The sequence below is a fragment of the Oryza sativa genome, chromosome 7 (assembly GCF_034140825.1).
Source record: "Oryza sativa Japonica Group chromosome 7, ASM3414082v1".
Taxonomy (NCBI): domain Eukaryota; kingdom Viridiplantae; phylum Streptophyta; class Magnoliopsida; order Poales; family Poaceae; genus Oryza; species Oryza sativa.
Window position 1 is genome coordinate 8,109,327 of NC_089041.1, and position 23,855 is coordinate 8,133,181.

Here is a 23,855-nt window from a genome sequence, read left to right on the forward strand (position 1 = left end):
TTTCTAAGATGAATATGGTGAGATAATACTTCTTTTAGTGTTCTCTTTATCATTAAAAATAAAATGCCCGCGTATCAGTGCGGGCTTCCTTGTTACTTAAATTTTTAAATTTTTTGAATAAGACGAACGGTCAAACATATTTAAAAAAAGTCAACGGCGTCAAATATTTAGAAACGGATGGAGTACATAGGCAACAAATATCAAGCGTACGTATATGCAAGGCTTTTAGAACATATATATATATATATATATATATATACATACGTGTATATATATATATACATACGTATATATATATATATATATATATATACATACATACATACATATATATATACATACATATATATATACATACATATATATACATACATATATAGTAAATTTGTTTGGTGCTCCATGGTGCCCGGGCACCATTGTTGAAATTGAGTATATACCCAATTCAAATGAGTATGAAACTTTTTCAATTACTTAGGTATTAATATTAACTACTTTACTAACTAGTTCAAAACAAATTTGAACTGAATTTGAACTTGTTTTTGTTAGATTTTGATTCTTGGTATATAGCATCCATACATATAATTAGTTAGGTATGTAATCATGGATTGTGAAATAAAGTTAAATTTGAGTTGTTTTGTTGATAGGTATAAGTATGAATCAAATTATTATAACTAGGTATATACTCACAATTTGAAAATTTTAAAAATTTTGAGTGATTTTGTGCATTTGATACCATGGTGCCCGGGCCCCATGGTGCCCCATATGATATATATATATATATATATATATATACATATATATATATATATATATATATATATATATATACATATATATACATACATACATATATATATATATACATACATATATATATATATACATACATATATATACATACATACATATATATATACATATATATATATATATATACATACATATATATATATACATATATATACATATATATATATATATATGCGCATTCTGAAATTAATGTTTATGCAAGAAGTAGGATCGATTGGTTATGTTTTCTTTGTTTGCTATATAGGACACTAATTTTGCGCTTGATGGTGGTCTAACGCTTTTTTTAGGAGTTATGTTTGGTAATTAAACCCACCAGCAGGAACAGGAGAAGACGAGTCAACCATTATTTTAAAACGAGAGGATGACGCGGGTGGATGTGAACCTAGCTAGTTAAGTAATACTACCTCTATATTTAAAATATGTATGACGCCGTTGACTTTTGGTCCAACGTTTGACCATTCGTCTTATTAAAAAAAATTATGTAATTATTATTTATTTTATTATGACTTGATTCATCATCAAATGTTCTTTAAGCATGACATAAATTTTTTCATATTTGCACAAAAATTTTGATTAAAATGAATGGTCAAATGCTGGTCGAAAAGTCAACGGTGTCATACATTAAAATACGGAAGGAGTATGTGTTAAGTTAATAAAAAAGATTGTTAAGTTGAATGAACAGATTTGCTAAATCTCAACCATGATCGTACGTCGATCAAGAAAATAATGTATGTTTGATGGTTTCTCGTTGACAACATATAGGCATATAGCGTTGTTCCGAGTTGAACCAATGTGCCCTACATCCATACCGGCACGAGGTACTACTATATCTTTCCGTAAGAACCATAGAGCAAAAATGAATTATTATATTAGAGACATTGCATCCATGCATGCAAAGCAAAGCGTGCCCGGAACTAGAAGCCGGCAACCGACTGATGCATATTTGTCTGATTTTGTTTACGCTTCAGTTCACCTAAAAAAATCTTAACTAGTAAGTAACTAGTTGAATGGAGATTTCTCTCTTCCAATACAGTGTACTTGTTAATGGCAAAATTGCTCCAAGCAATATTGTTTGCCTTCCCATCAATATACAACTAGAAGCATTTTTAGCGATCTATTCCAATTCAAACATTTTGCTGCAAGTATCATATGATTCAGCACATATCCCTCACCTCTGCTACAAACACCCCCAGTAAATGAACAAAAACACACAGAAAAAAGGGAGAGTATTAGCTTACTTTGATTTTAATTTGGATGTGATACGACGAGCCCCATCCACAGGTTGGGGATTCAACGAACCCTAGAAAATACAAAAATGAAGAGATGTTAAAAACGAAATCAGAAAATCGATGAAAAAAGAGGATTGAGAGAAAGGGGTATCGTGCGCACCGACTCCGCCGCAGCAGCCGCCGCCGCAACCGCCACCACCATGCTCACGCCACTCTCCCTCACCGGCACAGCTGACCTCGTGCGCACCGGCGTCGCTAAAGTGGAGTCGTGAGCAGGCTCCACCGCCACCGGCTTCGTCACCGCCGCCGGCCCACCGCCGCAGCCATGACTCAAATGCTTGGGAGTCATTTGAGAGCTGTAGGTGTCTGTTTGGGAGCTGCTCAGATGCTTCTTCAGGGTGTGTATCTGATTCGTGAGGGTCTGTCTGATCCGTGAGAAATTGTCCTGTCCAGGACCGACCCCAAACGGTATACTGGTAAGTAGCATTTATTTATGATGTTTTAGTCATAAATAAGTTAAGTCTTCCTTTTTCATGGGGTTAAAACCTTTTCTCTTTCGTTTCATGTTTTTTTCTGTCCTTTGTACACGATATATGATCGGGAGTTCTCGAAACACCAAGCACAATAATATCCCATTCATGTTTTATTTTTGCATTCCATCAGTGTGGCGAGTTCTCACACCAAGCACATATATGTCCCGTTGATTCTCGATGGATATCAGGCGAGAATTATATTTATATTTTATTAAATTATACCGATGTTAAACAAAACTTGTGATTGTGGGATGGGAAGCAATATAGTACTCCCTCCATCCCAATCCCAATATAATCAGAAAAAAGAACTTCTGGACACAAAAGACCAAGAGAAATTTATCATCCGATATTCCGATCAGTAGCTGGCTCATGCATGAAGTTTAATCCAGCGTGATCCATTTAATCTCCATCTAAGAAAGCTACATCCATTTAATTTAATTTATATATTATTTGTTTTTCATAAAAAGAATTTTTTTAAAAAAAAATGAGCAAACTTTCAACTAAAAATTTGAAACTTTCAATTTAAAATTTTAAAAACTTTTACCACAAAATTTAAAAAATTAATTCAAATTTAATAACTTTTAACTCAAGTTTGAAACTTTCAACCCACATTTTAAAATTTTCAACTCGGATTTGAAATTTTCAAATTAAGTTTCAAAGCTTTTAACTCCAATATCATAACTTTTCAACTCGATTGTTTATATGTTGTTTTATTGTAAAAACACTAAATACGAATTAGAAACGATATTAATGCTAAGCTAGAGTTAGCGGCGGGAGTTAAGGGCGCACTGCGCTCAGAGAACATGGGCCGATTTGCTTTCAGGGATAACTGCGTGCAATAGAAAGGCCCATCCTAAAGTTTCTACTCCCTCCGTTTCACAATGCAATGCAAGTCATTCTAGTATTTCACATATTATATTGATGTTAATATAAATGTGTGAAATGCTAAAATGATTTACGTTGTAAAACGGAGGAAGTAAAATTTTACATAATATATTAAGACTTTCCTCCAATATGTATATATATTTATGAAACGAACAACTTTTCAAAACACGAGGGAGTAGTAATTTCTAATGGGACTATTAAAAAAAGTATTCGACATTGAAATTTCACAAGGCGACAGATGCAAGCTTATTTTGGTCAAACAACTAAATTCGGCTAGTTTTTAAAACCCGACAGATGCAACTTCTATTGCGACATTTGCCATGTGAACGAGGTATATTTTAGAAAAATATGACAACAAATATAATATAATATGGTAGAAGTAGCTATTAGAAAAATGCAAACTGCGACATATGCAAGGATATTTTGGTCAAAAACTAAATGCGGCTAGTTGTTTGAACCCGAAAGTGTCCACGCTGCTGACCCTTGCGCAGCCTTTCAATCTCCGACGTGAACCGCTCCATGGCCGCCGCCGGCAGCACGACCGGCACGGCCACACCATCTTCCCCGGCGCCGTTCTTGACGGCGATCAAGTAGCTCACTCCATACCAAGCGTGCGAGGGCCCGCCGTACACCGGCTCGCCCCACCCGAAGTCCACGCGGTGGAAGCCGGCGAGCCGGACGTCGGAGAGGAGGAGCAGGTTCGCCGTGTCGATGGCCGGCCGCCCACGCATCACCAGCGTGTCGGCCACGGACCGGACGTACTCGGCGTTCACCGTCTTCTTCGCCTCGCGCACCTGCTCGACCACGTCGGCGAGCGAGCCGCGCCGCCGCAGCGCCTCGGCGGGCATCGCCACCGTCACCGGCACGCACACGTTGCCGTAGTAGCCGCGGGGCAGGCGGAGCTCGCCGTTGTTCCTGAAGCTGACGATGATCGCCAGCCGCGCGTCCTCGCCGGCGGGGGTCTCGAGCGCCCTGGCGCGGGCGCGCCAGACGAACGACGCGAGCACGTCGAAGCTCGTCGCGCGGCCGCGGAGGTGCGGCGGGAGAGCACCCTTGAGCGCGGCGACGTCGCCGGGGCTGAAAGAGAAGGTGCGCATGACCATGTCGCCGAGGGCGCCCACGGACGGCGCCGCCGGGGGCGCGGCGGCGAAGTCGTTGTACTCGCGGAGATGGAACGCCAGCTTGGGAGGCTTGCGCGCGTCCAGAAGCTCGCGTGACCACGCCGGCGAGACGGCCGGTTCACGGGCACCGCGGGCGAGATCGGCGACGGCGTCCATGAACTGCACGATACCCGAGGCGTCGCACATGGCGTGGTTGAGGCGTATCCCGAGGACGAATCCTCCGCAGAGGAGACGGGTCACCTGTTCGTCCACGGATCAAGTCAACACGTGGACATGTGCCATGCATGCCACACCATTGCCGATGCGTGAATGAGCAAAGATGAAGCATTGAAGCTTACCTGGATCAGCAGTAATGGCGTGCCGAGCACCGCGGCGGAGCCGTCCACGTCGAAGAGCAGCTGATCCATGCACGGGAACGGCGCCCTGAGCCCGGCGGCCTCGAGCTCGACGACGCGGACGTCGGCGTCCGCCTCGACGAACATCACGCCCTCGCCGGTGCAGTCGACGACGAGCTTCCGGCCTTCAACCTCCCTGAGCCGCCCGGCGAACGGGTAGTACGGCACCAGCGCGGCGGCGAGCGCCCGGCGGATGGTGTCCACGGGATCAGCGGCCGCGGCTGATGGGCGGTAGACGAAGACGACGGGGACCTGCCACCGCAGCGACTCCGGATCGTCTACGTCGGAGAGGCGCTTCGTCTCGCGGGGCGTCGGCGCGGCGGGGGCGACGAGCTCCGTCGCGCGGCGGCGCACGGCGAAGGACAGCGCCATGGCTTTTGGTTGTTTGGCTTTGCACCTAGTTATATCAAAGCTATTGAACGTAAGTTCAAATGTTGGCCTTCAAGCTAGCCTAGACAATTAATGGGCGTTTTATATGATGAAACATGTACATGCTTATATTTTCTAGGCCCTGTTTAGTTCTAAAGTTTTTTTCTAAACTTCCAACTTTTTGTCACATCAAACCTTTCATACACACACAATTTTTCTATCACATCGTACCAATTTCAACCAAATTTCCAAACTAGCGTGAACTAAACACAGCCCTATTCTAATTCCAAATGACTTTTCAAAGTAATTCTCGACAACGCACTGCCGGAGGGGGTAGCTGAGGGGCAAGCACGTGGAAGGAATGGAGGAGCTGGTCTACACCGTGTGGATGGATGGTGGCGGTGCGCGACATGGAGGCCCGACAGTGGTGCAGATGACAGGGTGGTGAGAGAGGTTGTGGACGGCAGTGGCCTGACAGTCGCTTCTCTCTCGCCCCCTCCTCCTTCCCGCATTTGGCGTTGACGGCGACAACGGCGGCAGCGGGCGACGCCCTCCCCTCCACCAGATCCGGTGGGATGAGAGGCGGTGGGCGGCTGCATTATCCTCCCCTCCACCACATCCGGTGGGATGGGAGGCGGCGGCAACATGCAGCCTCCCAAGTGACTTCTTCCTCTCCCTCTCCATCGGCCATCCACTGGTGGCGCGCAGATCCGGTCGGGGTGGGTTGGTGGCGGTGGCCAAGGGAGGCAGCGGTGGGTGGCCAAGGATTTTTGGCGGCGACATCACTGATGAGTTCGTGCATGGATTGTTCTTGCTCGTGCAGTTCTTGCTTGTGTAGTTATTGATGGATTTGTTATTGTTGACATGTGATTGATCTGCGTTGATCTGTGATTGTTATTGACCGGGGAATGGGTTGGCTCGTAAGCATAAGCTCGGCTCGGCTTAGAGCCGGCTTCTCCTTTTTTTTTTTTGAATTTAGGAGAGCACAAAGATGCCGGTTCTACGACCGGCACCAATGACACTAGGTCATTGGTGTTGGCTGGAAAACTGACACCTATGGGCATTTTTGTAGTGGTGCTGTTTTTTCATGGGTATAGGTCTTAGGCAAATGATAAGGGGAAAATTTAATTATTTGCCTCAAAGAATGTGCTATTCTTTAAATGCCACTTCTATCATTGTTCATATTCTTTTACCACAATAGCCCTATGAAATGTCTATTGTGCCCCTCATCTCTCTCGGCCAAGTAAGAGTGAAGGCAATGGCGCAGTAGTGGAACTCTGGCCTAATGACAAACCGACGATATAGCTTGAGCTCCACCCTTGATCACCAAAGTGCCAGACGAGCAGGAGAACTTATGAATCGAGATGGGAGAGCGTGGGCGCATGGGGTGGAGATGGTGGAGGCAGGTACCTTTCGAGCACACAGAGGTTGTCAAAGTGATGCATAGTGGCCTTCTCCTAGGGGACGATGAGAGTGGTCTTTTGACTCTTTTCCATGTGCTGCTAGGCATTTAGTGGTGTTATTCTAGTTGTCGATGAAGAGTGCCTCGAACCGCCGGTGCGCGCGTGAGCCGGATGTTTGGGATGAGCTGGCTAGCCCACCCCAGTCACCCTTTGGTTGTGCTCCTCTTTCTCCTACTCTTCTGTCATTTTATGGGATCGATGGAGGAGTCCGGGAAATGCTTTCGCCTTGTTGTCAAGCTAAAGCTTCAACACTACTCAAGCCTTGTTGCCATGTTACTAGGCTCGAGCTCCATTGCTTGCACCATTGTATGGCTTGGCCAGCGAGAAGCAAGAGGCGAGAGTGGGGGAGATGAGGGGGTACAATGAACATTTTATAGTGCTATAGTGGCACATCTTTAGAATAGCTCCATTCGAAAATATAACAACCTAGTATTGAATTAGATACAATTTAGTACTATGAATCTAGATAGGGTTCCAAATTCATTATACTAGACTATGCTAATCTAATACGATGTTGCTATATTTTGAGCTGAAAGATGTACTCCCTCCATACTTATAAAGGAAGTCGTTTAGAACAATGTTTAAGTCAAACCTTAGGAATATAAATCATTAATAACCCTCAAGTTGTTGAGTTTGAAAATATAAAAATTATATGAATATATTTGTCTTGAAAAATACTTTCATAAAAGTATACATATATCACTTTTTAATAATAATATTTTTATAGAAAAAAGAAGTCAAAGTTGTGTTTTGGAGACTGCGTCTCTGTCCAAAACGACTTCCTTTACGAGTACGGAGGGAGTACTTTCTCTATATCTATAAAAATTCAATCCTAACTATGAATCTGAACACACATGTGTTCAGGTTCATAGCTAGAATTTGATTTTTTTTATAGGATGGAAGGAGTACTTTCTTCATCTCAAAATAAGCTAATTTATGTTATAATGAGACATTATCTAATACAACAAATTTAGAATGTTTTTTCTTATCTAGGTTGGCTAACTTAGTTTATTTTAGGGTGGACAAGTATCTGTTAAAATTATTTTAGGCTGATCTTTAGATGTTACTAAAACTTGTAAGTCTTTATCACATTAGATGTTTGAACACTAATTATAAATATTAAATGTAGACTATTAATAAAACCCATCCATAATCTTGGACTAATTCACGAGACAAATCTATTGAGCCTAATTAATCCATGATTAGTCTATGTGATGCTACAGTAAACATTCTCTAATTATGGATTAATTATGCTTAAAAAATTTGTCTCGCAAATTAGCTTTTATTTATGTAATTAGTTTTATAAGTAGTCTATATTTAATACTCTAAATTAATGTTTAAATATAGAAACTAAAATTAAGTTTCTGGATCCCAACACCACCGACTTGGTTCGATTTTCAGAGAGCTCTGGGCACAGTCAAAACTCAAATCCCCAATCGTACCATTCCACACGCTTCCATTTATTATTCACCCGAAACGACCCTCGCCCCCCACCCCCCCTCCCTACCCGCCGCGGGCCCCACCCCCTGCCATTTCCCAACGGAATCCACCCGGCCGACGCCGCGTCTCCCCCATCCCCCCCCCCCCCCCGCCCCCTCCTCGTCGGCGCCACCGCCGCCGCAGGCTCGCCGCCTAGGGTTCCTTCCACTCTCGGCGCAAGGGGCGTAGGGAGGTTGAGAGGGAGCGAGCGAGCGATGGAGGGGTGGGTGGCGACGGTCGCGTACACGGGCACGGCGCTGGCGTGCGCCGCGGCGGCGACGGTGGTGGCGCTGCGCCTCGTCTACCGCCACCTCCTCCACTACGCCGAGCCCACCCACCAGCGCTTCATCGTCCGCATCATCCTCATGGTCCCGGTAGGCACTCGCCTCCGCCCGATCCCCTCCTCCCCCTCTCGTTCCCCCATGCGTCGGCTACGTCCCCAGCTTCGCGTTCCTAGGCGGGTTTAGTTTGTGGTAGCTCCGATTTGAGAGAGGTGCGCGTGTCGATTCCTTGAGCAATTTTGGTATCGGCGGTGACGTGAGAGGCGCGGATACTGCTGCTGCGTTGTGAGTTGATTTTACTACAAGTCGATAGTTAATCTGGGTCGTTGGATACTGGGATGCGAGGCCCCAAGCCTCTACCTGTTTCTCACTTCTGAACGAACAGGTTTCTATTGGCGAATTGTTCAGGAAGTGATTGTGAATCTATAAGTTGGATGGGAGTGTATTTTTTTTTAGTAATGTTATTGCAGCTAGCTAAGTTATTCCATTTGGCATGCAAGCTGCCTGTATGGATTTCTGGGATTGCGGACTTGCGGTATTGTTTGTTCAGAGTCTATGTGCTGATTCCATAATTCAGTCAAGGCCACATGGTTCCAGCTGCGATTTGAGTGCAAGTGATACATCATATATGTTGGTCTGTTGGTCAATTTGATCTGTGTTGGTGTCTTCTTGATGGTTGTGGATTTGAAAGGAAAATACTATTTTGTGTTTATTGTTCATCTCAAAGTGAATTTAACCAACAATGTGTTGGCTATTCAATGGAATTATAACTTGTTAGGGAATATATTCTGCAGTTATAGGCTTATAGCATTGATTTAATCCTTAGTTCTTTATGAGAAATGCAAGTCTTTCTGTTTCATATATGCATTTTAATACTTGTAGTGAAGCTACAAAAGCTTCTTAGAATGCCCTGTAATATGCATTATTTTTTAATGGTGCTACTATTGTAATTCCAATCCTGAATGATTCTGATATTTGTCCCATAGAATCAAAGATGTATGCTTGTACTATAAACTTTGCTTGCCAATATTCACTTATGAATGTAAAGTTTGCTGGTTCAGTTTAGTTGTCATTTTATTTACTCATGTTCTCAACATTTTATTTCATTAACTATGGATAAATACATTATTGTGCAGGTATATGCTGTGATGTCATTTCTTTCCCTTGTACTACCTGGTAGCGCCATCTACTTCAACTCTATTCGCGAAATGTAAGTTTGACTGCTAACCAACCCTTATTTTATCCTGTACATTGCGCCAGTATACTTGATATAGGTATTGATACTTACTTGTTTATGCCTTGACACTTCATACACTATATTTAGTTTCACGAATCTCAATATCTTGGTATTAAGAAGATGGCAAAAATACCAATAGGTGTCAGCTTTGCTCCCTATTGCAAAAAGATTTCCCTGTTACAAGGTTGTAAAGGCACTATATGCTAGTTAGAGGTTCATTGATCATGACCTCGAAGTTTTTTCTGAAGTTTCAGGGCACATTATCGTTTTTCATACTGCAGTTTCTGCTAAGTAAATAGTTGCTTTTGATTAATGAAGTGCGGCCTGGCATTTTGCACCAACTAATTCTTTTTGTCCGTAATAGAAGTAGTCAGTATGTGATTCCAGTTTGTTGATCGATACTTCTTTGGGTGATTCAAGGTGTAGCATTGATTCGGACATTCAGTAACAACATTTTCTGGATTAGGATGCTTTGTTGCTTCAGATCCTTGATAGCCTCTGTGTTATGCATGAAATGTAATCAGCAACCACTTTTTTCACTATGTATATTGTTTTAGTTAGGGGTGGGCGTTCCGTTTCCTTGGTTTAATCGGATCGGTTTTTTCGGGTTGCCTGGAATTTGGTTTTCGTAAAATGTAAACTGAAGGAAGTTCCAGAAAAATATCAACCGAGCAAAATAAACCGAAGAAGATCGGTTTGGTTGTTTTGGGTTCAGTTTTTACTGAGAAAGATCTATGCCGCACACTGCGGTTGACTTTCCGCAAGTATGCACGGCCTGCCCAGCTCTGCCTGAGGGCCTGTGCTTGATTTGGAGAGAGGGAATAGGATTTGGTGGATCTGTTAGCTGTCATGTATTTTTTGGGCCACAGTGAAAGTTGGGCTTGATGCACACGTTAGTGGGCCTCGAGCATTTTGGATTGGCTGAACACTCATCTGTTTCTTCGGTCTCGTCGGTTCACGTGAGATAGAAACCGAAGCAAAAGCCGAACACCGAACTACAGGAAAATAAAAACAGGACAATCAACCGATGACCCAAAAAACGGCCTCTTCAGTTCGGTTCGGCTTGGTTTGGTGCGGTTTTCAGTCTTCGGGATTTTTTTTGCCCATGCCTAGTTTTAGTCAACTTTGTTCCTATGACTGATCAATCCTAAATACGTTTATCTGGTTATTGGTTTGCTTTGTTTTCATTGATGATTAGAGGACACGTTTTGTGTTTTGTGCATGCATGCGAACAGTATTTAATTTCATCGGTATCAAAATCACTAACCACTTTTTTCACTGTGTATTGTTAGTCAACTTTGTTCCTATGACTGATCAATCCTAAATACGTTTATCTGGTTATTGGTTTGCTTTATTTTCATTGATGATTAGAGGACACGTTTTGCGTTTTGTGCATGCATGCGAACAGTATTTAATTTCATGCGGATCAAAACCACAGATGCATTGTTAAAAAAAATACTAACAGAATGCTGTAACAAAGATTAAAGCACCTCAGCATATTTCACATGTTCTCTATATATCCAGGAGCATATTACGTTTGTCTTTTATGCTACGATTTCATACAGCTTGAACAATTACTTGAAGGTACATTATTTATTTTGTGCAGTACTTTTGCAGAATTCCATTGGTCATAATCCATAAGACCACAAAGGCTTTGCATATTGATTAGATGTGGTTTTTATTGAAAAATCATGGAAAAAAAGGCTGGATAAAGAATTTTTCGTAAGCTTCACTATAATTTCTTGAACTCTCATCAAATGTGTGTTGGTGTACTTACAGGCAAATCTATAAATGACAGAAACACGAATGCACTTACACTGTTTAGTCATGTTTACTTTCATATGAGGTGACTTATCTGGTATTGTGTTTATTGTGACAGTAAAATGGTATTAAAATGTTATTGAGCTTTTCTTCTTTTCTGAATTGTGTTTTAGCTATGACGCATGGGTCATCTACAATTTCTTTTCACTCTGCTTGGCATGGGTAGGAGGTCCTGGTGCCGTGGTAGTAAGTTTGACTGGCCGATCTCTGAAACCGTCATGGTTCATGATGACTTGCTGTTTTTCAGCTGTTCCTCTAGATGGGTGAGTTCTGCACTTCCATGTTTGAAATTGCCTATGGTAACTAGCATTATCTTATGAATTTTGATAGTGCAAGTGCTGATGATTGATTTTTCAATGTTCGCTACAGGCGTTTTATACGGAGATGCAAACAGGGTTGTCTGCAGTTTGTGATCCTCAAGCCAATATTGGTTGTTATAACCTTCATTCTTTATGCCAAAGGAAAATATGAAGATGGAAATTTTAGTGTCAATCAATCCTATCTATACATAACTATCATCTACACAATTTCGTATTCGATGGCACTGTTTGCTCTAGCACTGTTCTACGTAGCATGCAGAGATCTTCTTCAGCCATATAATCCTGTTCCAAAATTTATCATTATCAAATCAGTGGTGTTCCTCACCTACTGGCAGGTAAAGTGAAGTTATTAGGATTAGTTATTTCCTTTCTCTATATCTTATCTCGGAGCCTCTGGTCTGATCAAAGTGCTGTATAGAGTTGCATTTATTGAAACAAAGTGATTTCTATCACAGAAACCCTCTTTTTACTTGATGAGGAGAAGTTTAGTACTCCCTCTGTTTCATATTATAAGTCGTTTTGACTTCTTTTCTAGTCAAAATTCTTTAGCTTTGACCAAGTTTATAAAATAATATAGCAATATTTCAAATATGAAACAAACATATCATTAAAATACATTCAATGAAACTAATTTGGTTTTGTAGATGATGTTAAATTTTTCTATAAACTTAGTCAAAGTGATTAATAATATGAAACGGAGGGAGTAACAAGTTGAAGCTTTTCTCACAGGGCGTCCTGGTTTTCCTTGCTGCGAAATCTAGATTCATAAAAAATGCTGAAGAAGCTGCTTATCTCCAAAATTTTGTGCTTTGTGTTGAGATGCTCATAGCAGCTATTGGGCACCAATTTGCCTTCTCGTACAAGGAGTATGCTGGTTCCAATGCCCGTCCTTTCGGTGGATTCAGGGGAAGCCTTTTTCATGCTCTGAAATTCAATGACTTCTATCATGATACTGTGCACCAGGTAAACAAGATATCGCAATATGACATCCCCCACTCTGCCCTTCATCCTGATGAAGAGTCCTTCATGGCACAATGACTCCATTTGCATTATGGGCTTCATCTCTGTCTTAATCATGATTGTTCATGTTTCTTTGCAGTTTGCACCAACATATCATGAATATGTGCTCTACAGTAACGAGGAAGAGGATGAACCGACAAAATATAGCTCTGCCAGTGTTGTGTCAACAGTACAGGACATACAGCTGGTAGAAGTCTCTGTCGTGGACTCGAAAGCTCCGTTGGCATCAGTCATCCTAACACATGAGGCAGATAAAACAATGCCCTCCCATGGCATGGAAGAAACTGTTGCCCCTTCAGAGCCATACGACCTCTCAAACTTGGTTGATGTAGAACTGTCCAATTACTCTGCTGAGGTCCCTGCAATTCCTGATGTGGGGAAACAATGATATTGTGTGATATATATCCGTCAGATGTAAATGGGTAGCGCTCACGAGTTGTTCATAGATTACACTGTAAAGGTATCCTTGTAATCCTTTGTTTCTGCCAATTTTTCCCCGTTGCTAGGGACGTGCTGATATCTTTGGTTCAAATTGAGCTAAACTGACAGATTAGCTGATGGTGTCAAGTAAATTTGTAATGTAGGGAGAAGAGAATGTAACATGTTTCTCAGTTTTGTTGTTGCTGATAAAGCATGTCTGGTCAAATGCGTTATGTCCTTATGGGTATCGATGCACTCCTGTTACATAATCAGAGTGGGTGGTTTGACCTGGCAAGGAGCAGATCAAATTACATTTCATAATGTATTAATCCCTTTGTCATAAAATATATAGCAACCCAGGACTCAAATATCTCGACAGATGGTATCTAGTAATCCAATCTGGACATGTGGTCTCTTGTTCAGATTTGTAATACTAGGCGGTGTCTAATTAAGTACTAGGTTGGTATATTACTATATTTTACACAGAAATTTCTCGACAGGTGGTATCTAGTACTCCAATCTGGGCAGGAGTCTCTTATCTAGATTTGTAATACTAGGTGTTGTCTACTTGAGTACTAGGTTGGTATATTTAACGACGAAGGGAGTAAGTAGTTTCTTTTTTTTTCAAGTTCATATGCGGATATGCCCCACGGCAGGATTAACACAGTAGAACGCTATGATTAAACAGGCAGCATGCGAGTAAGCAACTCCTGCTTATCTGGAATGCAAATGTTACTGTCGTCTGTCGCAAGGCCAAACGGAGGTCTATATGCACATGCACTCATACAGTGACAATCATGGATTCAGGATCAAAATGGTTACCAAGCGGCACTCAGGGACCTGCGGTTGTGGATTCTTCAGGGGACATGAGGCTGCTTCATGACAGCTTCCAGGTTCATCAGTTCATCACTGCAGAAGAAATTGTCTCAAACAGGCAGATAATTCATTTTTGGAGACGGACCATTTCATCTTTGGAGATGATCCTTACTTTTTCCTAAACAAGTTTGGAAGCGCTATATTGTAGCTATCCAGCACAATCTATAAAAGAGTACATATTTGGAGACATTGTTAGGCGAAAAAGAACACCTCCAGATGCTACATTATATTCTCACACTAACACTCCAAGCTGACTAAGTGAAGTAGAAGGGCACTTCTGGATACCATTACTGGCTGTTAACATCTTCTAAAAAGATCTGGGCACAACTCTAAGTCTCTAAATTACTTCCTTTCTACACAGATCATACAGTACAAAAACAAGGAAATCATTCTTCAGTATCTCATCTGAAGCAGGCCAGCTTAACCTCATTCATCGTCAGTTTCGAAGGATTCATTCCAGCAGCTTTCATCTGATACACCACCCTGGTGGCCTCTCTGTACATTCCACCGCGAGCATATGCCATGGCCATGGCGTTCCAGCACACTGCGTCGGGTTTGCCATCAATAGCCTCAAATGCCCTGGCTGCATCTGCAAGCTGCCCTTCCTTCGCGTACATATGAAGCAACCCTGACCCGACGAACTGGTTCATGTCCAGGCCACGCTTGATGGCATCAGCATGCACCTGCTGGCCATAGCATCCTTTGTTCTTCGCCTCTGCACAGACCGCAAGGATGCTTGACAGAGAGAAGCTGCTCCTGGCAATGCCCGAGGAAGCCATGCCCCTGAAGACATCAATGGCATCGTCAAGAATGCCGTCACGATGGTATGCGGTGATCAAGCTGGTCCAGGCCGCCTCAGGAACTGGTTCTTGGCATGAGAACCTCATCATCTCAAGCACATGCCGTGCGCTGCTGAGCTGCCCACTGTCGCAGTACAGCTGTAATAGCGAGCTACCAACATCGCCACAGACTCCATTTTTCTTGACAACAAAAGCATGTACCTGCTCACCGAACTGAAGCTCGTTCACCCGAGCACACGAACGCAGCACCGCCACAATGGCATGGGTGTAGTGATCACCGGTGATCCCCCGCACTTGGTGACACATCTGCACGAATAGCTGTAACGCGTCATGATGGAAGCAACCATCGGAGTAGGCCGAGACCATGGTCGCCCAGGTGATGCCATTCTTGACTGGCATTTCATCGAACACCTGGCGCGCAGCCCCGATGTCCCCGCACGCCGCGTATGCAAGCACCAGCCGGTTGGCGAGGGGCAAAGGGAGGCCAGAGACGGCGAATTTTCCGGCGATGTGCGCGTGGACGGAGGCGACCTCGGCGGCGTCGGCGCAGTCTCTGAGGAGGGAGACGTAGACGTCCTCGTCGGGCGGGAGGCGGAGCGCGTCCAGCAGGCGGAGCACGTCGCCGGCGCCGGACGAGCACAGAGAAGCCGTCGCGCCCGTCGCCGGCTTCCTCCTTATGTCCCCATCGTCGTCGCTGGAGGTGGTGGGTACGGGGAGACTGGGACGCGGGTGCAGGGGCGGCGGCGGTGGTGGTTTGGTGGGTTTCCGCAGGGCCGGCAGCGGCAGCGCTCCCCTGGCGGTGGTGGCGTTAGCGGCGAGAAGACGGCGGCGGCGGCGGCGGGGAGAGAGGCGCGGAGCAGCCGCGGTGGCGGTGGCGGCGAACGGCTTGGCGACGGAGAAACGCGCCATGGATGGTGTCGCGAACGGGGGCAGGAATGGTGATGGGCGCACGCCCGCTGCAAAACAAACGGGCTGTTTTTCTCACAGCGCCAGTGGCTGTTTTTGCTTATCCCCTGCGCGTGCGCTGCCAGCGCCTGCTGTAGTGCTGTCTGTTGAGCTGTACGAGTGGATGAGATTAAGATTTTCGTGTTAAGCTTTTTAAACTACTGAACGGTATGTTTCGTGCGAAAACTTTCTATACGAAAGTTGTTCTAAAATATCATATTAATTTATTTTTTAAGTTTGTAATAATTAAACTCAATCAATCATATGTTAATATCACCTCGTTTTGCGTAAAAAACTTAATTTTCATCTCCATCTTTATTTTTAGGAGAAAAGAACACCACCTATGATAGAGAGTATATTATTATCTCGGTTCCAGAATGTTCCAGAATGCAAGAATATTTAGGGTTGGACACGGTTATTAAAAATGTTGGTAGAATTAAATGGAAGAATGTTGTGATTGGATAATAAGTGAAAGTAGGTGGGAAAATTGAATGGTGGAGGGTTGTGATTTGTTGGGAAGAGAATGTTGATGAAGAAGTTGATATATTTTGGGACAAATCCCTAGAGGCTAAATATTGTTATATTTTGGGACGGAAAGACTAGATAAGCTATTGATAAACCATGAGGTCCACTTGATACGCTCACAACTTTGGTCGGCACGATCTTTCGGTGAGTTGATCATAGCTACAATTTGGCGACCTCCTCCCCCACCCGCCGGCCGGCTTGTCCAATGAGGAGAAAAGTGAGAGAGAGAGAGAGAGAGAGAGAGGTGGAAGGGAGAGGAGGGGAAAGAGATCAGATGATGACATGGCATCCTGACAGGTGGGGCCCACGTGGGTCCCACGCTGATTCAGCCGTCACGTCGGATAAAACCGAGGTTAAAACCGCCGAAGGACCTAAAGTGAACGGTTTTGTAAGTTGAGGGATGTCATATCTGGTTTTGCGGTTGGGGGACGATTTTATAACTCGATGACAAGTTGACGGACCTTCGATGTACTTTTTCCTATAGGTAACATAACACCTTGTTTCTGTGACTGTGGCCAACATGGATGGAATTTGGGGATGAGGATGGATCCATTGGAAAGAGGATCCCAAGAGTTTCCATCAAATACTTACGAGTCAAAAACGGAGCTCGTATGCTTGGCAGCCGTTTGAAGTCAATGTTGTTGCAGGTGGCCGAATTAGATTCAGAACTTCTACAACTTGATCTTTGATATCTTCTAGTTGCCTATGATGTGAAAAATGGTTGAATCTATCGTAGCCATGATTACATCAGCTATAAGGTTATCTCTGTTTTTCTTCTCATCTCTCTATCTCTTACCTATACATTTAATTTATTCATCTAGGAATATGTAAATAGCTAGCTTTTGTATGAGAGACAATCCTCTTCAATTTTCAAATCCTCTCTCCTCCACATAAGTCAGTTGACTTATAGCCTACTATTAAACTTTCTCTAATAACGGCCTATAAACCAATTACTATAAATTTATGTGCAGGAGAGAAAAAAAATAAAAGGTGTTGGTTCTTATATAAGAGCTAGTTCTACATATGTTTTAAGGTAAATACATTAAATGCATAAGTAAGAGGAAGAGAGGGGAGAAAAAAAAAGTAAAGCTTACCTTATAAGGGCAATCTCAATCCAAACACTGCAAAACAGTTTCCATACTTGCCATGTCATAAATACACTAGGTATAGTTACTGTATGCCGAATGGGTGGTGTCATCAAACTAAATTCTCATCCAATCACCTCTCTTCTCTAATTTAATCCACCTATTCTTTATTTTCGTTCTTGATTCTTGTGTAGAGCTGGATTCTTGTATGAGAAATTGTTTCTTCATCTTTTTCCCTCTTCTCATTAACTCTCTTGCTATTTCAACTTTTTGCTTATGTGATAGTATATTTAATGCTTCGACACCAGCTGAGGTGGAGGGTTGTGACTGCTCTAAGAGCATCACCAACAGTCTACCTATATGATTCCAAAAATTGATTTTGAGGGATTTTAGTAAAAGAACAGCTCCAACAGATGCCCTACTCTCCTACCCGAGTTTTGCAGTTCCCTTCTCCCGATTCCTCGCTGCATTTATATACGGGCGCGAAACTCGCTCCCAATCTTGCACTCCCCGCCTTTCTCCTCCCGTTCCCGCGCGTGGGAGATAGCGATCTTTCTGCGTATGAAAGAAACAAAAACGGAATTTTCTGTTAGTAGTTTAACATAAGGGCACACTTTTAATTTTCGAGGATTGAATTTAGGCTATCTGTTGGAGGGAGGAGTTTTTTCACTTTCTATTTTCAGTTTAGGAAAACCAAAAAAATAATTTTGGGGAAAGATTATAGGTAATTTGTTGGTGATGTTCTAACTAATCTATATATATTGGCTCTAACATAGGTTAATAGTTAGGAGTTAGCTCGATCTGCTATTAAGCTTGCTCTAATACATTTATTCCTCCACTTTATCAAATCTCAATGCTAATTGTTTCCCACTTTATCTACTCCCAATACATTTATTCTCTACTTTTATAAATTGCAATGCAATGATTACGGGATAGAGGGAGTACTCCCTCCGTACTCGTAAAGGAAGTCGTTTTGGACAGCGACACAGTCTTCAAAACACAACTTTGACTTCTTTTTTCTATAAAAATATTTATTGGAAAGTGATATATGTATACCTTTATGAAAGTACTTTTTAAGACAAATCTATTCATATAATTTTTACATTTTCAAACTCAATAACTTGAGAGTTATTCATGATTTATATTCCCAAGGTTTAACTTAAATATTGTCCTAAACGACTTCCTTTATAAGTATAGAGGGAGTACATATTAAGTAACCGTCTGTTGAGTGATACGAGATATTTTTAGAGAGGTACAATAGCAGGCTATAAATTAGCTGTAAACATATTTTAAGGAGATAAATAAGGAGAGAGAATGGCATCGGGCTACAGATTTGTAGCCAGCTGCAGCACGGACTCCAAGACGCAGGGTGTGTATGACAGGTGAGACCAGGTATTAATAGTGTACTATGTAACTATTGTATGAATGAGCTATTAGATTGGCTATAGATAAATTAGAGCTAGTAGTTGGCTATACTATTAAACTTGCTCTTAGGTATTTACATGTTAAGTGATTTAGAATATATTTGAAATTTTTACTATTGTAAAAATGTTATTGGCTGGTAACCTGGTCGGTGTATGCAATACATTGAGGGTAGGCACATTAAAAGGGAATCGTTAAAAAACCGACGCAACCTTTTTAAAAAACTTCTAGATATAACTATATTATATGGTAGTGTAAATTTATTGTAATTTTTATATAAGAGTGAAATACATGGCCGGTCCTTAAACTTGTGGTGTGGTGTCACTTAGGTCCGTGAACTTAAAAATTGCACGTTTTGGTCTATGAACTTGGTTTAATGTACCACCCCCGGTCCAATCGTCCTTTGACTATGTTTGACCGCCAACGTGATATGCCACGTAGGCAACACTTTTGTGCTCAGCCCCCTCCATATATATGTTCGCACATAACTTGCCCTGACCAGTGCATTCAACCCAAATCCCCCAAAATATCCCTAAATCGGCTAGGGTTTCGATGGTGAGGTTAGCGGAAGAAGGCCGAGAGGTAGCGGTTGTGGCGGCCTCGACGGTGAGATTAGCGGCAAAAGGCAGCACGGTGCAACGGGGTTAGCAGTGACACAGTGCAGCCGGATTAGCGGCGGGAAGCAGCGCAGTGCGTCTTGCACGCTAGGCATCTACATGGATTCTCCAAGCTCGTCCCTGTCTTGAAGTCACCGAAAGAAGGTGTTGTTGATCAAGTGTCCGTTGTGCAAGGATAAAGTCATTTTGGAGCGCAGAGCAATGTCAATTGCTAATCGGGACATCATTTTCTATACATGTAAGGAGAAGAATGAGAGGGAAGAACAATTTGAGGATTTTTTTGGGATTCTGGTGTCACTATATAACCACGAGGAGATATATGTGACGTGTTGTAATATGGAGGGGGCTAAGAGCAAAAGTGTTGCCTACGTGGCATGTCACGTTGGCGGTCAAACACAGTCGAAGGACGTTTGGACCGGGGTGGTACATTAAACCAAGTTCATGGACCTAAACGTGCAATTTTCAAGTTCACGGACCTAAGTGACACCACCACATAAGTTTAGGGACCGGCCATGTATTTTACTCTTTATATAATTTATGTGCAAGTTATATGCAATGTTTTTAATACTCATATACATATTATATAAAAAGTTCCATTATAACTCATTATATTGCCGTATAATTACATATTTAAATGTTTTCAACCAAAGATTTTTTAGACAGTCCTGCGTGAAAGATGGCATGCAGAAAGTCTTTTTTAAGTGGCGGTCGCCTTGGGCCATATCCTCTGGAAATGCACACATTTCTATATTTCTATAGAAGCGGTCGCCTTTGGACCACCGCCTCTAAAAATACACACATTTTCATCTGCTTACGATGACCACATGTGGAAATGATGATATTTATACAGGCGGGTGGTTTTTGGAAAATTGTTTCCTCTTGGACCTCGAAAGTAAAGAACATATGATGCTCCCTCCATCCAAAAAACTCTAGAACAAAAATTGTTAAAGTTTAGATGGGAATAGTATTTTCTTGAGTACCTATATATTTATGATGTTACATTTCTCATCAAATCAATATTTTTATTTTAAAGTACATATATTTTGCACTATAAATTTTAAAACTTACTACTTACGCTATAATTTTACTACTGCTATATATGAGAATTTAGACAAAAAATGGAATGCCTCTTTTAAAAAGAACAACATCCATCCCAGTCATGAAATGCATCATAGGCAAGATGGTGAGGAGACTACACGCTGAGTGAATGTGAGAGTTCCAGGCATGGTTTACATAGTTATCGCGGTTATCACCTGCGATAACCTTATCAGTTTTTAAAATCATGGTATGTCTCACGGTAACCGCACGGTTTTCGTGATAACCGTGCGGTAACCACCAAACCGTGGGATGGCAGTAACCACCCAAAAAACGGTTTGGGGAACCCTGGTTCCAAGTTCAACTCCTATATACTAGACGCGCATATATTCATGCGTAAAAAAAAATCAGAAGCTGGAAATTCATTTTCACAAGCGGCTATTAAGAACCGCACATGAAATTGTTTCTTCATGGGCGAATGACTTTGTACCATGTAAATATGCGATTTTCACAAGCCTTTGTAGATGACTTATGGGGACAACTTGTTTTTTTAAGTAGTGATAGATTATCAGTGTTATACATAAGGCATACCCAATAGTTTTTGGTTGGGCTTGGCAGGGTCCACCATATTACAAGTCTTATACATAATCATGACACATATACAAAAGGTGTTCCAGAGATAAGGAAAGAGAGACAAAATTCGGTCGGACCCGGAGTTCGGCCAAACTTCTGGGCCACCTCCCGGGCCTCCCCTTTGGTGGGGAGACTTCTTAATGGGCCCTCAACATCATATACTATGGTTGGGCTCAATCCTAAATGGTTTTTACTGACTTATGGGACCTCCAATCCGTATAAACGCATCTTGATTGTTCGGAGGTGTATTTTATCACATGACGGGTGTGTTTTCTTCATAAAATACCTACATACACATATTTACGAACACTAGTGGAAATGATTAGTAATAGTCCCTACCACTAAGTTGGATACCATATTTTATATCATTATATGCAGGCATTGACGGTCGGATATTATAATTTAAGGACCGTCAACAGAGATCGAAGTTGATTATCATGGAAAAGTTTTCCAAGTGTATAGTACATTTAATTTTCTTGTGTCGCCAATCATGGTGATGCAACCAGTATTAACCTGAAAATGGATACAATAAAATGCAACTCTCAATCGGAGCATTTAGCTGAAATCCCATTTTCGTCATTTCTCCCAACTCAAAATGTGTTTGCCACTTTTTAGAGGCATCATGACCAAAGTGCCCCATATTGGGATTGATTCAGTCCAAACGGGAATTTTTTTTTGGCAGAAACGATCGATTCAGCACACATTAGGATCAATTCAAAATTGTCTAAACAAGATATCAAAGTCATCAAATTGGATGCTTTGTGAGCAACAATTCTGGATGCAATTCAGTGATGCAATTGATTGTGTGAGAGGCACACACTGAGCTCCCCCCAGCGTAGTGTTGGGCCTTGGTAGCCAAGAAAGCAACCACAATTCATGGATGCTGAACCAGCCCAATAGGATCTGAAGGTAGCAGCCACAATCCAACACAATGCTTTGTTTCCGCACTTCAAATCTTCAGATGCAACTTTCCTTGAACATTCTTTCACCAACTGATGAAAACTAAGGGCAACGGAGATTCGATGGTTGGAGCAACTGAGGAGGAAGGAGCCCATGAGGTATAGCACAGTGAGCCCATGCCTCCTGGTGCCTGACCACATCCCTTTCCCTCTTGGCGTGGCCTGGTTCCGGTAAAAACTGAAGAAGAGAAAGAGAGAGACACTGATGGAATATGATGCAGCATGCTCGACCTGACCTGACTGAAGCAGTACAATCAGGGACATTTTAGATGGCAAATATTGGAAAAAAAATGGGAAAGCCATTTTAATTTTGGAAAATGGCAGAAATGGAGTTTCAGCATACACTCGATGATGAGAGTGGCTTTTTATCGAAACCCATTAGCGGGATGTCATTCCAGTGATACCCACTTTTGATGACATCGTATATCCAAAATTCTCTGACTGAGGAGGTGTAGGGGATGAGTATCTAATAGGTTCCTGATCAATGTGCACAAAACTTATAGGACTCATTTATATGCAATCTCTAGGTGTGCCTCCCAGACTAGTTGGAGAAAGCCATAAAAAACCATCAAAATGTGACCAAGCGGAACCTAAACTAAAATTGCTAGAAGATGATGATGGAAAACAAGAGCAGATGATGCCAGACAACTCTACATGTTCAAAGGGTACATCCACGTATAACACTCGCTGGTCATCGAGATTTGGCCACCACCACCACTACATTGTTTGTGCAACGTCATTGAGTACAACACTGGACTATTAAGTTTAAGTCCAACAAACGTCGTACAAGGCCTGAGCTGCTCAAACCCACTAGGAATTAGGATGTACCTCAAAATTGTTGTACCGCTCTGTAGCTAGGGACGATGAACCTGAACTTGCCACCAGTTCTGGATACTAGGTGTGGACACATGGGAAAGCTATGTAACAACATGGACACTTTAGTACGTGCTTTCATTAATATTACAAATAATCTTTATCATGTGCCAAGATTAAAATGCCTAATCTCTGACTGATAAACTATGACACCCCGGAGTAACTGAAGAAAAAAAAGAAAGAGATAAAGAGAAGTGCTAGTGGGCTGCTTTGGTGGTTTTTGGGCCAAGCTAGCTAGAGTGCAGTGTGTGCAGAAGTTGAAATGCGCAGTACCACATGTAGTGTTGGACTTTAGTCCCACATCGCTACTTAGTTGAGATGGACATGTTTATAAGTTGGATAGCACCCAATGACAAGTAACACATGTTTGAACCTTTTTGCGTGAAGTGAGGACTGAGGACGAAAGCACAGAGTGTAGGTATGGTCCAAAAGTGAGTTAGGCTTAATCATTTTTTGGAGTTAGGTTTGAATCATTTTTGGGCCTGGGCAATACATAAATATGTTAATTTAGTTCATACGTTATATTATCTTGTAGGTTAGTTAATGTTCACCATTTTTGTACTACTTTTTCCTTGATTCTTCTAAAGATAAAGAATTCCATATATATAAGCCATGGCAATGACATTAACCCTCTTCTTCTTAATGATAAGAATGAACTCTTGAATCCAGTTGATGCGATGACAACACTATTTATGATTTCTA

General features: G+C 42.2%; 3 protein-coding genes across 3 annotated transcripts; 1 reads left to right on the forward strand and 2 right to left on the reverse strand.

The window, feature by feature from the left end:
- Nucleotides 1-3,578: 3,578 nt before the first annotated feature.
- LOC4342820 (benzyl alcohol O-benzoyltransferase) lies at nucleotides 3,579-5,409 on the reverse strand. Its single transcript, XM_015790739.3, has 2 exons — nucleotides 4,917-5,409; nucleotides 3,579-4,818 (listed from the first exon to the last, which is right to left on the reverse strand). Exons 1-2 carry the CDS (start codon nucleotides 5,343-5,345, stop codon nucleotides 3,892-3,894), a joined length of 1,356 nt encoding a protein of 451 aa, XP_015646225.1. The 5' UTR covers nucleotides 5,346-5,409; the 3' UTR covers nucleotides 3,579-3,891.
- Nucleotides 5,410-8,406: 2,997 nt separating this feature from the next.
- On the forward strand, nucleotides 8,407-13,594 carry LOC4342821 (uncharacterized). Its single transcript, XM_015789408.3, has 6 exons — nucleotides 8,407-8,658; nucleotides 9,702-9,775; nucleotides 11,737-11,886; nucleotides 11,993-12,278; nucleotides 12,673-12,906; nucleotides 13,043-13,594. The coding sequence occupies exons 1-6, from the start codon at nucleotides 8,500-8,502 to the stop codon at nucleotides 13,349-13,351; spliced, it is 1,212 nt and encodes a 403-aa protein (XP_015644894.1). The 5' UTR covers nucleotides 8,407-8,499; the 3' UTR covers nucleotides 13,352-13,594.
- A 735-nt stretch (nucleotides 13,595-14,329) lies between these two features.
- On the reverse strand, nucleotides 14,330-16,033 carry LOC4342822 (pentatricopeptide repeat-containing protein At1g31790). Its single transcript, XM_015790147.3, has one exon. It carries the CDS (start codon nucleotides 15,966-15,968, stop codon nucleotides 14,661-14,663), a length of 1,308 nt encoding a protein of 435 aa, XP_015645633.1. The 5' UTR covers nucleotides 15,969-16,033; the 3' UTR covers nucleotides 14,330-14,660.
- Nucleotides 16,034-23,855: the final 7,822 nt, after the last annotated feature.

Coding starts and splice junctions, on each gene's coding strand:
- LOC4342820 (XM_015790739.3), bottom strand. CDS start 5,345: ATGGCGCTGTCCTTCGCCGTGCGCCGCCGCGCGACGGAGCTCGTCGCC. Junction 4,819..4,916: donor CGCCATTACTGCTGATCCAG/GTAAGCTTCAAT, acceptor GTGGACGAACAG/GTGACCCGTCTCCTCTGCGG.
- LOC4342821 (XM_015789408.3), top strand. CDS start 8,500: ATGGAGGGGTGGGTGGCGACGGTCGCGTACACGGGCACGGCGCTGGCG. Junction 9,776..11,736: donor TTCAACTCTATTCGCGAAAT/GTAAGTTTGACT, acceptor ATTGTGTTTTAG/CTATGACGCATGGGTCATCT. Junction 11,887..11,992: donor TCAGCTGTTCCTCTAGATGG/GTGAGTTCTGCA, acceptor TGTTCGCTACAG/GCGTTTTATACGGAGATGCA.
- LOC4342822 (XM_015790147.3), bottom strand. CDS start 15,968: ATGGCGCGTTTCTCCGTCGCCAAGCCGTTCGCCGCCACCGCCACCGCG.